This window comes from Aethalodelphis obliquidens, unplaced genomic scaffold, assembly GCF_003676395.1.
Source record: "Aethalodelphis obliquidens isolate GAN/ISIS:26980383/991018 unplaced genomic scaffold, ASM367639v1 scaffold36, whole genome shotgun sequence".
Classification (NCBI taxonomy): Eukaryota; Metazoa; Chordata; class Mammalia; order Artiodactyla; family Delphinidae; genus Aethalodelphis; species Aethalodelphis obliquidens.
In genome coordinates, this window is record NW_020837980.1 from 12775158 (window position 1) to 12789184 (window position 14027).

The 14027-nt window shown below is 35.1% G+C and overlaps 1 protein-coding gene across 3 annotated transcripts in view; it reads right to left on the reverse strand.

The window, feature by feature from the left end:
* AEBP2 (AE binding protein 2) overlaps window positions 1-14027 on the reverse strand; it is a 72747-nt gene that overhangs the window by 41733 nt on the left and 16987 nt on the right. For all 3 annotated transcript variants that reach the window (XM_027129460.1, XM_027129462.1, XM_027129461.1), the window contains exons 2-3: window positions 9930-10137; window positions 4369-4476 (exon numbers count right to left, since the gene is read on the reverse strand). In XM_027129460.1, the coding sequence (XP_026985261.1) occupies window positions 4369-4476; window positions 9930-10137 (316 nt within the window). The remainder of the gene's footprint in view (window positions 1-4368; window positions 4477-9929; window positions 10138-14027) is intronic.

A 14027-nucleotide genomic window follows, 5' to 3' on the forward strand; every position in this document is an offset into this window, starting at 1 on the left:
CACAAACCATCCAACCACAAAGCAGCCACACCGATGCTGTTTAAGATATGAACACAACTGAACTCTCTGGCAAGTGCTTGAAGCCTATGGTAAAAATAAAAGACAAAAAATACAATACAAACTCCTTATAATAATCGGATTCTAGACTAGAAGGTAATAAGAGATAAGAACAGTAATGCAAAGAAAACATTTTGCAACCAATTACTTTTATACTTAATTTCTAGAGAGTCCAAGCTCACTAGTCAGAAATTTTTTTTACATATTTTCAAATTGCCACCATATAGTATCGCTAAATATATGAAACTACATGTGATTCCCTAAATAGTCCACTCATTCTTTTATGCTTCCTTTTCTTTCTTTCAAAAGTACATATTTCTGTAATTAGTGGTGAGTTGCACAAACCTGTGAATACACTAAAAACTACTTAATTATACACTTGGTAAGTTTTATGATATGTAAATTTTTATTTTTATTTTTTTTGCGGTACGCGGGCCTCTCACTGCTGTGGTCTCTCCCGTCGCGGAGCACAGGCTCCGGACGCGCAGGCTCAGCGGCCATGGCTCACGGGCCCAGCGGCCATGGCTCACAGGCCCAGCCGCTCCACGGCATGTGGGATCTTCCCGGACTGGGGCACGAACCCGTGTCCCCTGTATCGGCAGGCAGACTCTCAACCACTGCGCCACGAGGGAAGCCCCTGTAAATTATATTACACACACACACACACACACACACACACACACACACACACACACACTTCTGAAATGACCTCCCTATTACCATGAGACAAAACTCTTAGCTCTGTTACGATCCTCCTCATCTTCATATACTGAGGGTTGGCAAAGAATTTTTAAATAGAATGTAAGAAGCACTAACCATAAAAGTGATAAATTAGATTTCATTAAAACTAAAAACTGTTCTTCAAAAGATCTCATTAGGAAAGGTGAGAAGGATAACCAAAGACAGACTGGAAGAAGGCATTTACAATATACATATCTGACAAAGGACTTGTATCCAAAATATATACAAAACTTTATATAATAATAAAAGACAAATCATTCAATAAAATAATAGAGAAGGGCTTGAATAGGCACTTCATCCAAAAAAGGAAATTCAAATAGCCAAAAGCCCATGAAAATGTGTGCAACATATCATTACTCACCAGGGAAATACAAATTAAAGCCACAATGGGATACCCCTACACAGACACCAGAATGGCTAAAATTAACAAGATGGCAAATACCAAACTACAGAGCAACTAAAACTCTCATTCACTGCTGGTGGTAATGTAAAGTGATATGACCAATCTGAAAAAGAGTTTGTAGTTGCTAAAGCTAAATATGCCATATTCTATGACCCAGTAATTCCACTCCTAACGATACAACGAAGAGAAATGAAATGAGTACATGTGTGCCATCAGAAGACATGTAGACAGTGTGTTTAGGACAGCTTGATTAATAACAGCCAAAGACTAGAAAACCATGAGCAGAAGAATGGATAAACTATGGTTTATTGGACACTGGAATGCTACACAGCAGTTTTTTTTAATGACTGATACCTACAAGGACAAATCTCACCGCTATTTTGTTGAGTGAAAAAAAGCCAGACACAAAAGTTCATACAACTAAGCCAGGATGATAGAAATCGTAACATGGCCTGGGGGAAGGAGTAGAGGATGGAGGGGGATAGACTGGGAAGGGACACTGAGTATTTTTACTGAAAATATTCTTCATCAGAATGGTAGTTACACAGGTGCATACAAACATACGAAACAAACCTGTAAAGTGCTGAACACTTAAGTGTACTTTAAATACTTTATTGTACATTATATCATGTTACAACTAAAAAAATTTTTTTCAAAGGGACTTGCCTCAAGCATCATCACCTCATCACCTCCTCTCTATAGCCAACTCCCACTCACCTCCTACTACTGTTTTCCAGCCCCATTCATCACTAATTCATGTTTCCAGAGAACCTTTTGAAGGTCACTATAGTGACCTATAGTGACATTTCACTACTTAAATCTACTTATATCTGTATAAACCTAAAGATGTAAGTTCCCTGATGGGCAGAGGCCTGCCTTTCCTACTCACCTTGCTTCCCAAATGCCTAGCACGTTGCCATGTACTACAGACATCAAAAAATGTTTTTTTGATTCAAATGGTTCCTATGATTTATAGAACAATGCCTCACTAAATCACACTCCTTAACTTCTGCCTTTTAGAGACATTTTCTTCCCCCCTCTCCAATGGGAATCTTCTCTAGTTTCTAAAAAGAGATCTGGGGGGGGAAATCCATTTGTACAAGCTGTGAAATTAACCTGAACATCATAATCGACCAGCAACAGAATTGCTGCCTTAAAGAAAAATATATGGAAATAAAACGAGAAATGAAATGATTCTTTTACTTTAACAACAATAATCTCTTACATTTACTAGCTATATACTGTACAACTCTATGAGGTAACTATTATTACCAGTTATGTGTTAGATGGGAAGTTCAAAAAACTGTCCCAGGTCACGTACTTCAGGGCCAGGATCTGTAGTATGACTATAGGGAAGACTAGGGGGTTAACATTATAGGACCCACATGCCAACAGAAGGCTCCATGAGACTATTTTAAAAAGAACAAAAGAAAAGAAATCCAAATGGTTAAACATATGAAAAGATGCCCTACTTCATCAATAATAAAGGAAAAGCAAAACTACATCAGGGGAGCGAATTCCCTAACAGTCCAGTGGTTAGGACCTGGCACTTCCACTGCATGGGCCTGGGTTTTGATCCCTGATCAGGGAACTAAGATCCTGAAAGCTATGAGGCGCGGCCAAAAAATAAAAATAAAAAACTAAAAAAAAAAAAAATAAAAAAATAAAAAAATAAAAAACTACATCAGGATGCAATTTCTCATCTATTAGATGGGCAAAAACACAAAAGTTTGACAACACCCTCTTAGCAAAGCTGTGAAGAAGGCAGACACTCTAACATTGCTGATGAGGACACAACCCCTAGAGAGGGCAGTTTGGCAGTATTTATCAAAATTACCAATGCTTATATAGCCTTTGATCCAACCACTCACATTATTTTGGGAATTTCTCCTACATATACAATTACACATGTACAAGATGACATATGTTCAAAGATTTATCACTGCAGTACTATTTGCAACAGGAAAAGACTAAAAACAACCCAAGTATCTATACAAGTTTGCTTAAATAAACTGCTACAGCAACAAAATGGAATACTGTAAAACTGTTTAAAAAGAGAATATTGTCTATGAAAAGATCTCTACTAGAAAGTATGTTACAAAAGCAAGGTACACATACATACAATAAAAATGTTAATAACGGGAAATTTGGTATAGGACATACAGAAACTCTGCAATCTTTGTAATATTTCTATAAATCTAAAACTGCTCTAAAATAAAAAGCTTATAAAAAATAAGATACAGACAGTATATAGTTTATTAGATTTTGTGTAAAAGGAAGGAGAATGATCTTATATATGTATCTGCTTGTAGTTTCATAAAGAATTCACTACTAAGAACAATGGTTATATATTCGGGGGAGCGAAAATAAGGAACAAGAAAGGGAGCAAGATTTCTCAATTAAATTTTTTCTTTATAATTTTTTAAATTGTTAATGATTGTCTTTTCCAAAAAAATTAAGTAATTTTTAAAAAAATAACTCTACAAGAATAATCTCCTTCTCTAACGAAACCCAAGGGAAGTTTCTGGCACAGTATTTATATACCAGCAGATACTGTGTTAACTTATGAAACTTCTTTAAATACAAACTTTTAACCTCTATGGTATACACTTTCCATAATTACAAACCAAAATATTTTAACTTTTAATGAGGATAAAAGGAAAAATGGTCTTTACAGAAAATTGCTCTTTGTACAGATTTCCCCAAATACATCTATTTGACTCGGTAATTTATGACTGAGCTCAGTAGCATGACCTCAAAACTGAGTGAAAAGAATCAAATCCCTTCATGTTCTACAATTTCATTTTTTCATATAATAATCAGTACTGTTTGCTAATAAAAAGGTTCAAACCTATGACAGTGAGAAAATATAATTAGAGCACGAGGTATTAACCACAACCAAGCAATTTTAAAGACATACATTCAAGTCACTGATCTGCACACTAGCTGTTTTCAAGACCCTACCTTCACAGTGACTTTTTTCTGGTCTTCAAATTTTTAAAAATTAGATTAAATTATCTTTACCTTCATCTATTTTATAAATTCCATGCATCTATGGGAATGTTAAAACAAATGGTTCTTTAAAAAACTTTTAGAACGGCAAAAGTATGCCCATTAAAAAACGTGTTAACTTGAAGTGAAGAAAAAACTCACATACACTTACTTACCTTAAAAGGTTTGTCTCCACTGTGTGTCAGCATATGCCTCTGTAACCAACTCTGACTGGTTGACGGAGTGTTATATACTTTACAACCTTTCCATAAGCAAACAAATACCTGTTAAAAGAAGAGCCATAATTGTTTTCATCACTTATTTCAACAAGGACTTTTATTCCTTGTAAATTCAAATAAACATGTTGGAAGTCTTCAATTCACAGAGACATTTATTGTACAAGTCAATCAAAATGCTTACTGTAGATAAACTTCCTGAACTTCCAGAATGAGAGGCATAGTTTTAACCCTTCCCCATTAAGGCTGCTGTCCACTCCCTCAATAAGGAACTGATACACCAATCCCAAAGTGCCATTCAGAAGGAAATATACAAAATATTAACAATATAGCCCTAGGAACTAGAACCATGGACCATTATTTACATTTTTTGTATTTACTGCATGAGGGAACAAGCATGTATTAATTGTAAATATCAGAAATATATTAAGGTATAAAGAAACAATGAAAATAAATCAAAACAGTCAATTGGTGGACACTCATTCAAAGAATGACTAAACAAATTATCCAATTACAGTCTTTCTGCTCTTGATTTCCTATTCTCAAATGTATACTAACACTACTTATGTTTATATTGTTCTACTTATTAAAAATGATTTCCAATTATCTTGCTTATGAAGCAAAATCTAATATAGAATGTTAAAATTAATATAGCTGCAAAAGCAATGTCATGAGATACTTCTATCATCATAATAGATCCACATTCTTGGGTTCAGGCAACCGAGTGTGACTGGGTTAACAACTAACAACATAATCTTTTTCCTACCATTGAGGTATCAATTTTTTGACCGATTCTACTTTTATCAAACTGAACACTGAAAACTGCTCCCCATCATCAGTAAAAGAAGTACGAATCTACTGTAACCGCTACCTTCAAAAACCATATATAGGCTCTGTTCTTTTCTAAGGTTATAACAATTATAGATAGAGCCACACTCTGAAGATTATAATGTACTGCATATAGAACAGAACAAAGCTACACACAGGACTGAGGAAACAATCATTAAACAGTAAGTGTAAAATAAAATTTTTTATAAGTCTAGAAAAACAGTCTAAAGTAACTGAGATCAATTTTTACTCAAAATCATTTTACAAGACAACACTGCTGCTGCTGTTTGATACGCTTAAAGAATGTTAGCGCACATCTCGATTCTACAACAGATTTGCTGGTTTCTTTTAGTTAAGCAGATATTGTAAGTCATAATATTTCCTCCTTGGTACTTAAAATTCCTGACCCTAATACATGTTTATAAAATTATTCCTAAAGTTACCAGAATTAAAAGCTACTTTTTAAATGAATGTAGACAAAATTTTCTTTAGGTAAACTGTAAAACCCACTGCAAAGTAATACAATGCAACCTGTAAAAGTCTAACAAGCATGCATAAGGAAAATTCCATTACTATTAGTAAAGTGAGATCAGTCAGATATACTCAAATACAGAGCCAGTAAGCAGCATAATTTACATGCTCAAAGGGAGCGAAAGAAAGCCTACTTTTACTAATTAGATTCCTTCTGCAGTAAAATGATACAAAAAGATTTTATATTAAAGAAGAGAGACACAATCTAAAGTCAGGAAGGGGTTTGAATGGATGATCTCATGGTTCCTTTAAGCTCTTAGGAAAAAACTAGCTCAGTTTTTCACAAAATGTGAACATGTAAAAGGGAAGCAAATGTCTTTGATATTTATTTTGTCTCAAATCAGTCTGCTCTTTCAAGATCTGTCTAAAATGAAGGCTATAATTTTGTATCCCATAATTTTTAGCCACATTAAATGTGCTAACATTTTCAATTTCCTCTGTTAAAAGGTATTTAATAAACAGAGGACAAAATATTCGATAAACTGTCTAAATACAAGAATAAAATATTTCTCATTTCTTGCAAAAGATATGACCAACTTCATGTTGTGTTCAGGAGATACCAGATTGGCAATCAAAACACAAAGTAACCTCCTAAGATTGATTCCACTTCCTAGCAGCATTCGGATTTAACCATGAGAGTCTAAAAATATCATTTTAAATAACATAGAGGTAACTCATTCGAGTCTTTGAATAATAATATCCTATTATCGCCCCTCCTCAAAATCTCCCTCTGGCCCTCTTCCCTCAAACACACCAAAGAACATATACAAAAGTGAACTTAATAAAATGACACATGTAAAATCACCCCTGCAACAAGAAACAAACAGATTTCTTTCTGGCAACTGCTTTTGAAGTAAGAAATAGTTAAGACAGAAAAAAAACAGAACACTAATGGATCTTATGGAACCACTGAAATCCTACAAGATTAAGTTCCCTGCCTACCAACACTTACGTGTATATTAAGAGGACACAGGGGTTTGAAATTTGATTAGTAAAACAGCTCAGCCTCGTTCCTGAAATCCAGTCATGCACAGAAGTACGAGCCGAAGAACACAATTCTATTTTACTTAACAAAAAAGGTTAAATTTTTCTTGCTTTTTATTTTTTTTTTTATAAATTTATTTATTTATGTTTGGCTGCGTTGGGTCTTCATTGCTGCGTGCGGGCTTTCTCTAATTGCGGTGAGCAGGGGCTACTCTTCGTTGCGGTGCGCAGGCTTCTCATTGCTGTGGCTTCTCTTGTTGCAGAGCACGGGCTCTAGGCACATGGGCTCAGTAGTTGTGGCACACAGGCTTAGTTGCTCCCCGGGATGTGGGATCTTCCCGGACCGGGGCTCGAACCTGTGTCTCCTACACTGGCAGCCAGATTCTTAACCACTGCGCCACCAGGGAAGTCCCTGTTTTTATTTTTTAAATACAAGAAAGTACTCTCATGATTCTTTTTTAAAAAGGTATATTCATAGAAGGTGTTTAAATGGTAAGTTCCTTTAATGTAGAATTAAGTATCCACCCACTTTGAAAGGGTCAGGAAAACCTAAACTCCACCTGATTTCATCCTTTAAATATAAAGTCCACATGACATGGCAACACAAACAGCTTACTGGAAAGTAAAGAAGTTTCTAAGCTGTTATATGACAGTTTTGTTTTTCCCAGGGCAAAGATTAGAGTGGGATGAGAAAAAGAACAGGAATATAGTATTTAGATCTTACTAACTTACTGCTCCAGAAAAACTGTCATCTTTCAGTAATTAGAAACATAAAATCCTGCAGAATTACCAATAATTTACTCATTTGTTTCTGTTCTATTATGACAGTTTAACACTTGGAGTAGAAAGAAGAGAAATAAAAATTCTTTAAAAATGTCATCAAAATCAGCTGTTTTCCACTATACATGAGGTATCTAGAATAGTCAATTTTATAGAGACAGAAAATAGAATAGTGGTTACCAGGGGTTAGCGGAAGAGACGATTAGGGAGTTATTGTCTAATAGGTACAGATTTCAGTTTGGGATAATGAAAAAGTTCCAGAGAATGACAGTAGTGATGACTGCACAACAATGTGATGTACTTAATGCCACTGAACTGTACATTTAAAAACAATTAAAATGATTTCTTTTTAATTTCCCTTCCAAGAGGTCGTTTTAAAAAAAAATGTTCCAACCAACAACTACTCTATTGTAGATGAGATCGGGCGCGTTCAGGGTGGTACGGCCGTAGACACAACTATTCTATTTTAAAGCACAAACTAGATCAAGATTTCCTGTCTTATCTAGCAGTATCAAGTTTTCAAATTCTCATTCACACTTTCATTCTGAAAGCTTAAGTCTAGATATCAAAGACTGATATGTAGAAATAAATGGAAACTATTTTCTTCATTAAGCTGATTCTTTACGTTTGTAGTTTAGCAACTAATGTCCTTCAAAGATCAGGACATCTTTCTGAAGTCAATAGCATTACTCTTAAAATTAGCCAGAAAATCTTATTATTTGTAATAAAGTAATTTTATGAATAAGCATTCAAGAAATGACATGGGGGAGGGGGTTTCCATTTCAGCAAGTTTATAGTTACTGTAGAAACACCACAACTTCATGCCTAGCTCTGTAATATCAGTAAGACACGCGCAGGTGCAGCGATTACATGATACATTCAGACTGTTAACTCCATTTTTTCTTCAAATCTGTAAAAGGCAGAAAACATTCTCCTAAAGGCTGTGTGCCAACTCAACTTGTAGGATCAAGACTCAGAAATGTGAAGTTCTCCCATACCTCCTAAGAGATCGCCTACATAGCTTGGGATCCTATATGCAGTTGCGAAGTCAAGTGACTAAAAAGCATCATGCCATGGTTCAAAAGACTACCTTAGTGATATACACCAAGTGACAACAAGCACTGGCTCACAAAAGGCAACTCTGTAATGACCAAGAAACCAACTTGGTCAAGACAGTTTCACTAAAAATCTGAGATATATATATGGGGGAAATAAAGACTGTTACCAACGGAGCTTAACCACTGAGCTGGGTGGGTTACGCAGTGAAAATACCATATGATGGGCACAGTTCATTAATACACGCTTTGGTGTCTACCCAGACCCCATATACGTTAAATCTAATAATATGACAAATGTTTACTTATCAAGTAACTAAAAGATTGCTGAAACATTATAACATATTGTGATAACAGCAAATATCTCTTAAAAGAAATTTCAAATGCAACACCATTGGTAAAAACGTGAGGAGTGCCTGTTACGGTTGCGTGTTTAAAAAAAAAAAGATCAGTAATACAATCTAAATATCAATACCACCATGGAAACAGTTACCCACTTATTTTAACCAAGAAGATTTTAACCATTTTAGTATCAGTATATCTCAAAAGTGATGGCACACTGACAGGCAATATGTGGCCTAATAAATTATCTGTACTTACAATGTGACATTAATTTCTGGAAAACATACTAAGTATGGTTAACCAAGACATAAACCTAGATGAAGTTGAAAAAAATTATAACATTATTAATTTTATAAATATTTTGGTCCATTACACTGTGCCTCACCTAATCTGCTTTAGCTCTTTATTTACTAATCAATAAAAAGTATATGAACTGACACAACTAAATGGATTCCTGAAAGAATACAGGTCAATACTAAGCCAGCTCTGACAAGACTTGGGAAAGATGATCAATTATCACAAATAATGAGTACAGATTGCCATTTAACAGGACTGTTTATACTAATCCTGGTACCAATAGTTTCTCTAGTTAATTTCAGCATCAGGGATAACTAAAGACCACTCTAACAACAGAAATCCCAAACAGTGCCAATTCCTAAATGTCCTCAACTCAAAACATCAGAAGCTTGAAATACATAGTATTCATTTACAATACTCCCACTGTATTGTAGAAAGTCTAATTTCTTCAAAGTAATATACCTAAGAGCAAATTAAAATAAAACACATAATATGTTCTATTTAATTTGATTCCATCAAATATGTGGGAAGTAAATAAAAGGGGAAAAAAAAACATTTGAAAAAAATAAACCCTGTGTAAAAGCAATCCCAAATTACTTTGAAAAAAAAAAAGCCTAACTAGCAATTATAAATTAATAAAACTAATGAAAACAGGGAGTGAAAAAAAGAAATGACAAAACCAACCCCTCCTCGCTGACCATCTACATGTATGGAACGGATGTGATCTGCCAGATCTGGACTAGAGTTGAAGGAAGCCTGGCACTGGTCCCAACAACAATTATAGGCAATATTTTTGCTTGAAGAAGTAGTGCTTCCTTGTCCATTCATCATTGCTGGAGTTGAACGCCCACTGGAAATTGTGCTGTCTACATCCATTATAGTACTGCTTATGCTACAAAAGAAGAAAAAAGGCTGTGTTATTCCTAGAAATTCACTAACATGAATATGATCTTATAAATAATTAAGATTACCACTTGACATTCTGCCCCATAAAGCATACTAACCATATTTTCCATTAGAAAACAACACTGCTTTAAAATTATTTAGTTTCAAATAATTATTCTCTGAAACTAAATTTCAAATAAATATTATTTGCAATAAAGTGCAAATCAAGGTAAGAAAAGCTAGTTCCTCAAAACCAGATGCGGGATAATTTGAGCAACTTTTGGCAGACATGAAGTCCCCAACACCATATCCTACAGAAAATAAACCAAACCACACCACACACACACACACACACACACACACAGCTCTTCACATTTCATCCCTTCCACAGTTCTAAGAGGCATGATAAAGTAATAGATTCCAACTGCAAATAATTCAGAATAAAAAGATTATCTTTACAGTTCTGCAAATCACTTGTTGATCTGAAATCTTTTCTTCTATTCACTAATCTGAGAATACAACTGCTATCACATCCTACCTCTTTCCATCTCAAAGAAGTTGGGAAATTTTGCTGTATTTTCCCTTCTTAATAATAGGCAGAAAAGAGAAATCTGAGTGCAATAAAAGTTTCTCTGATTTTACCCAAGTCTAAATAAGAAGTACTTTCCTGGCCCTCATTTTTTTTTTAAACTCCTTTGCACCAAAAAGACTGAAAATGCCAATCAATCCCTTTAACTTTTTATTTACTAAACAAAGTATTACATGTTAGTAATTCTTTTATTTACTAAAAAATTATTACATTAGTAATAAAAGTAATAGAGTAATTTTGAATGTTCAAAATTTCACATCATAATAAAATGTAATACTTTGCCTTCATCTTAAAAGCAATTCATTTTCTAATTCTTTTTTCAATATCTTCTCCATAGAGAAATTACATGGACATGGCATCAATCACAGAAGGACCAACAGTAAGAATGCTTCAGACTAAATCCATTAAAAGCTATATAACTGCTTGTAATTTAAGTACCAGTAAATTATAAAACTGATACTAACTTTTAAGGGGTATGCTTCCCCCTACCCCCAAGCTTTTATTATAGAAAATTTCAAAAACACAGAAAAATATATCTAAACCTGAACTCAGATACAGACAACAAGCTAGTGGTTACCAGTAGAGAGGCAGGAAGTGGAGAGGAGCGAGACAGGGGCAGGGGATTACGAGGTGCCAACTACTATACATAACATAAATAAGCTAGGATAAACAAGGATATATTGTACAACACAGGGAATATTGCCAATATTTTATAATAACTAGTAAATGGAATATAACCTTTAAAAGTTGTGAATCACTATACTGTACACCTGAAAATGTATATAATATTGTACCATCAACTATATCTTAATAAAAATAATTAAATCTGAACTCAACAATTAACACTTTGTGCTGTTTTTTGTTTTTTCATTTTTGGGGGTTTTTTGGCCATGCTGCGTGGCATGCGGGATCTTAGCTCCCCAACCAGGGATCGAACCCTCACCCGCTGCATTGGAAGTGCAGAGTGTTAACCACCGGACCACCAGGAAAGTCCCTGTCCTGTTTGCTATATTGCTATAATTTGTTTTTCTCAATCATCTGCAGGTTGCAAACATAATACTTCAACCACAATTATTTCAGCACATGCCTTCTAAAAACAAGAACATTCACCTGTAACCACTACAACCTTATTTGTTCACACCCAAGAATTAAACTGAACTTTTTAAATAAGCTTAATAATGACTTGTGTCTAACATCAAATGCACCCATTTTACAAAGATAACGAAAATGTTTTTGTAGGATGTTTCAGATGTGAAAAATGTCTCAGATTTCCCTTTGAAGGATATTCACATATTTAAGTCCATCTGGCTAACTATCTACCAGTCAATACATAGATTCTAAATTGCAACTTTAAAACTTCATTCTAAAACTCTGTAATCTCAAGAAAACTCTCCAATGTGAATCAATTCTTGAATACCTGAAAATCTACTTAATATACTGTTTGTTTTTGCAGGAATAAACTGTAAGTACGGTATATACTGAAACACAAGTTTTTACTTGAGCACTAGAAATTTCAAGTCTCATGAGGCCTTTATCTGCCAAATGGTTACCTATTTTCCTTATCACTTGCTTCATATATTCTAAAACACTTCAACTGTAAAGTTCATACTTTCGTAAACCATACTAATTAACTCCAAAGGCAAACAAAATATTAACAATTTTAAGTGCAATACTGTCTACATGCAGCATTACTCACTTGAAAAATAGTACTTCATGTGGATATGGATCCTCATAAAAGGAGAACATAATGCAGGTGTTAAAGGACATGAACTTTGTCCACCATTGGCAACAAGCTGCAAATGCAATGGCAGAGGAGATAAAGGGCAGGTACCCTATCCTGGAAGACGCAAGAGACGCTTCACAATTGGGCAGCATCCCCACAGAGCCTCCCAGAGCCCAGCAGGGCAAACTGGAGTCCTGCCTTATGATCCCTTCTTGACTCCTCCAACTTCTAGAAAGTGTCTAATCCTAAACCTCCAGGCGACCTTTTGGCCCCAGATCCATGCCGGAATCAGTGGTTCTCTCCAGTCTTAAGACTGATAAAGGCAACAGTCCTGATGCAGGAGAGCACAGGAGACGAGTTACAAGCAATTTCTGATTTTTGACAGGGCCCTGAGATAGATAAAGATTTCATAGAAAGTCCTTCTTCCTATAATAGTAGGATAACAAGATGCTCAGAACTAAAAGGTGACATTCCACCTGACCTTGTGTCTAGGTTCAAGCATATATTAAGATTGTTCATTCAGTTAGTTCTCCTTCCCAATGAACTTACTGATTCTGTAAAATGTGAACAAAAGCAGCCTGGTATTTTTAAGAAAACCTAAGCCAGAAAAAGCCCTCACTCTATTCAGATAGTTTCAATAATTTAAAGCAGTGCTGTTCAAACTAATATGTGTATGAACATCTGTGATCTTATTAATCACAGATTCTGATCCGGTGGTTTGGGGGTAAGACTTGACATACTGTATTTTTAGCAAGAGCCTACTTGTTGATGCTGCTGCTACAACATTTTAAGTAGCAAGACTCTAAAAGATCTCTTTATTATTATTACCCAACTGAAACTGACCAGACTATCTAAGGAATTGTCTCATATTGTAGAATAGTAAGCTAAAGCAACCACGTGTGTGCACGTACACGTACACATACACACACACACACACACACACACACGATGACAGAAAATCCGTAAGTTTAAAAAAAACAGAAAACCACACACACATTGTTAGAGATTCCTACGCAATATTTAGGGAAGGATGTAAGACATTTTTAACATAACAACGTTCCCTTTTTCCTCTTTTCCATGGGCCTTGTTAAGAAACTATCTGGCAGAGCAGACCCTAACGTCTAGAGTAACTACATGGATTTTATGAAAATGGTTTCCCTTGAGAATTCAAGGGCCAGTTCACACATACATACAAGAATAGCCCTTTTCTGATAACTCAAATTACTTCCAAGCAAAACATATGTTTGGTGGACGTGACCACTGTCAATAGGGCTATCAACACTGACAAGATCAGCTTGCTAAATGACAAGATACAGGAGCAGAGGAAGCGAAACATGGATGCTATGTTATGATAGAGAAGGAAGAGACCACAGTCTTGATGTAGCAGTAAAAAAGTTTGCTGACATGGCTTCAGATTCCACACTGCAAATAATCTTAAAAAAACTATCACTTGTCAAGTTTTGGTATGTTATCAAATAGCCACACAATTATCTTAAACTTCCTTTTCCAACTAAATATCTGCATGAGGCCAGATTTTCTTCATATGGCTCAACCAAATCAATTCATTGCACCAGGCTGAATGCAG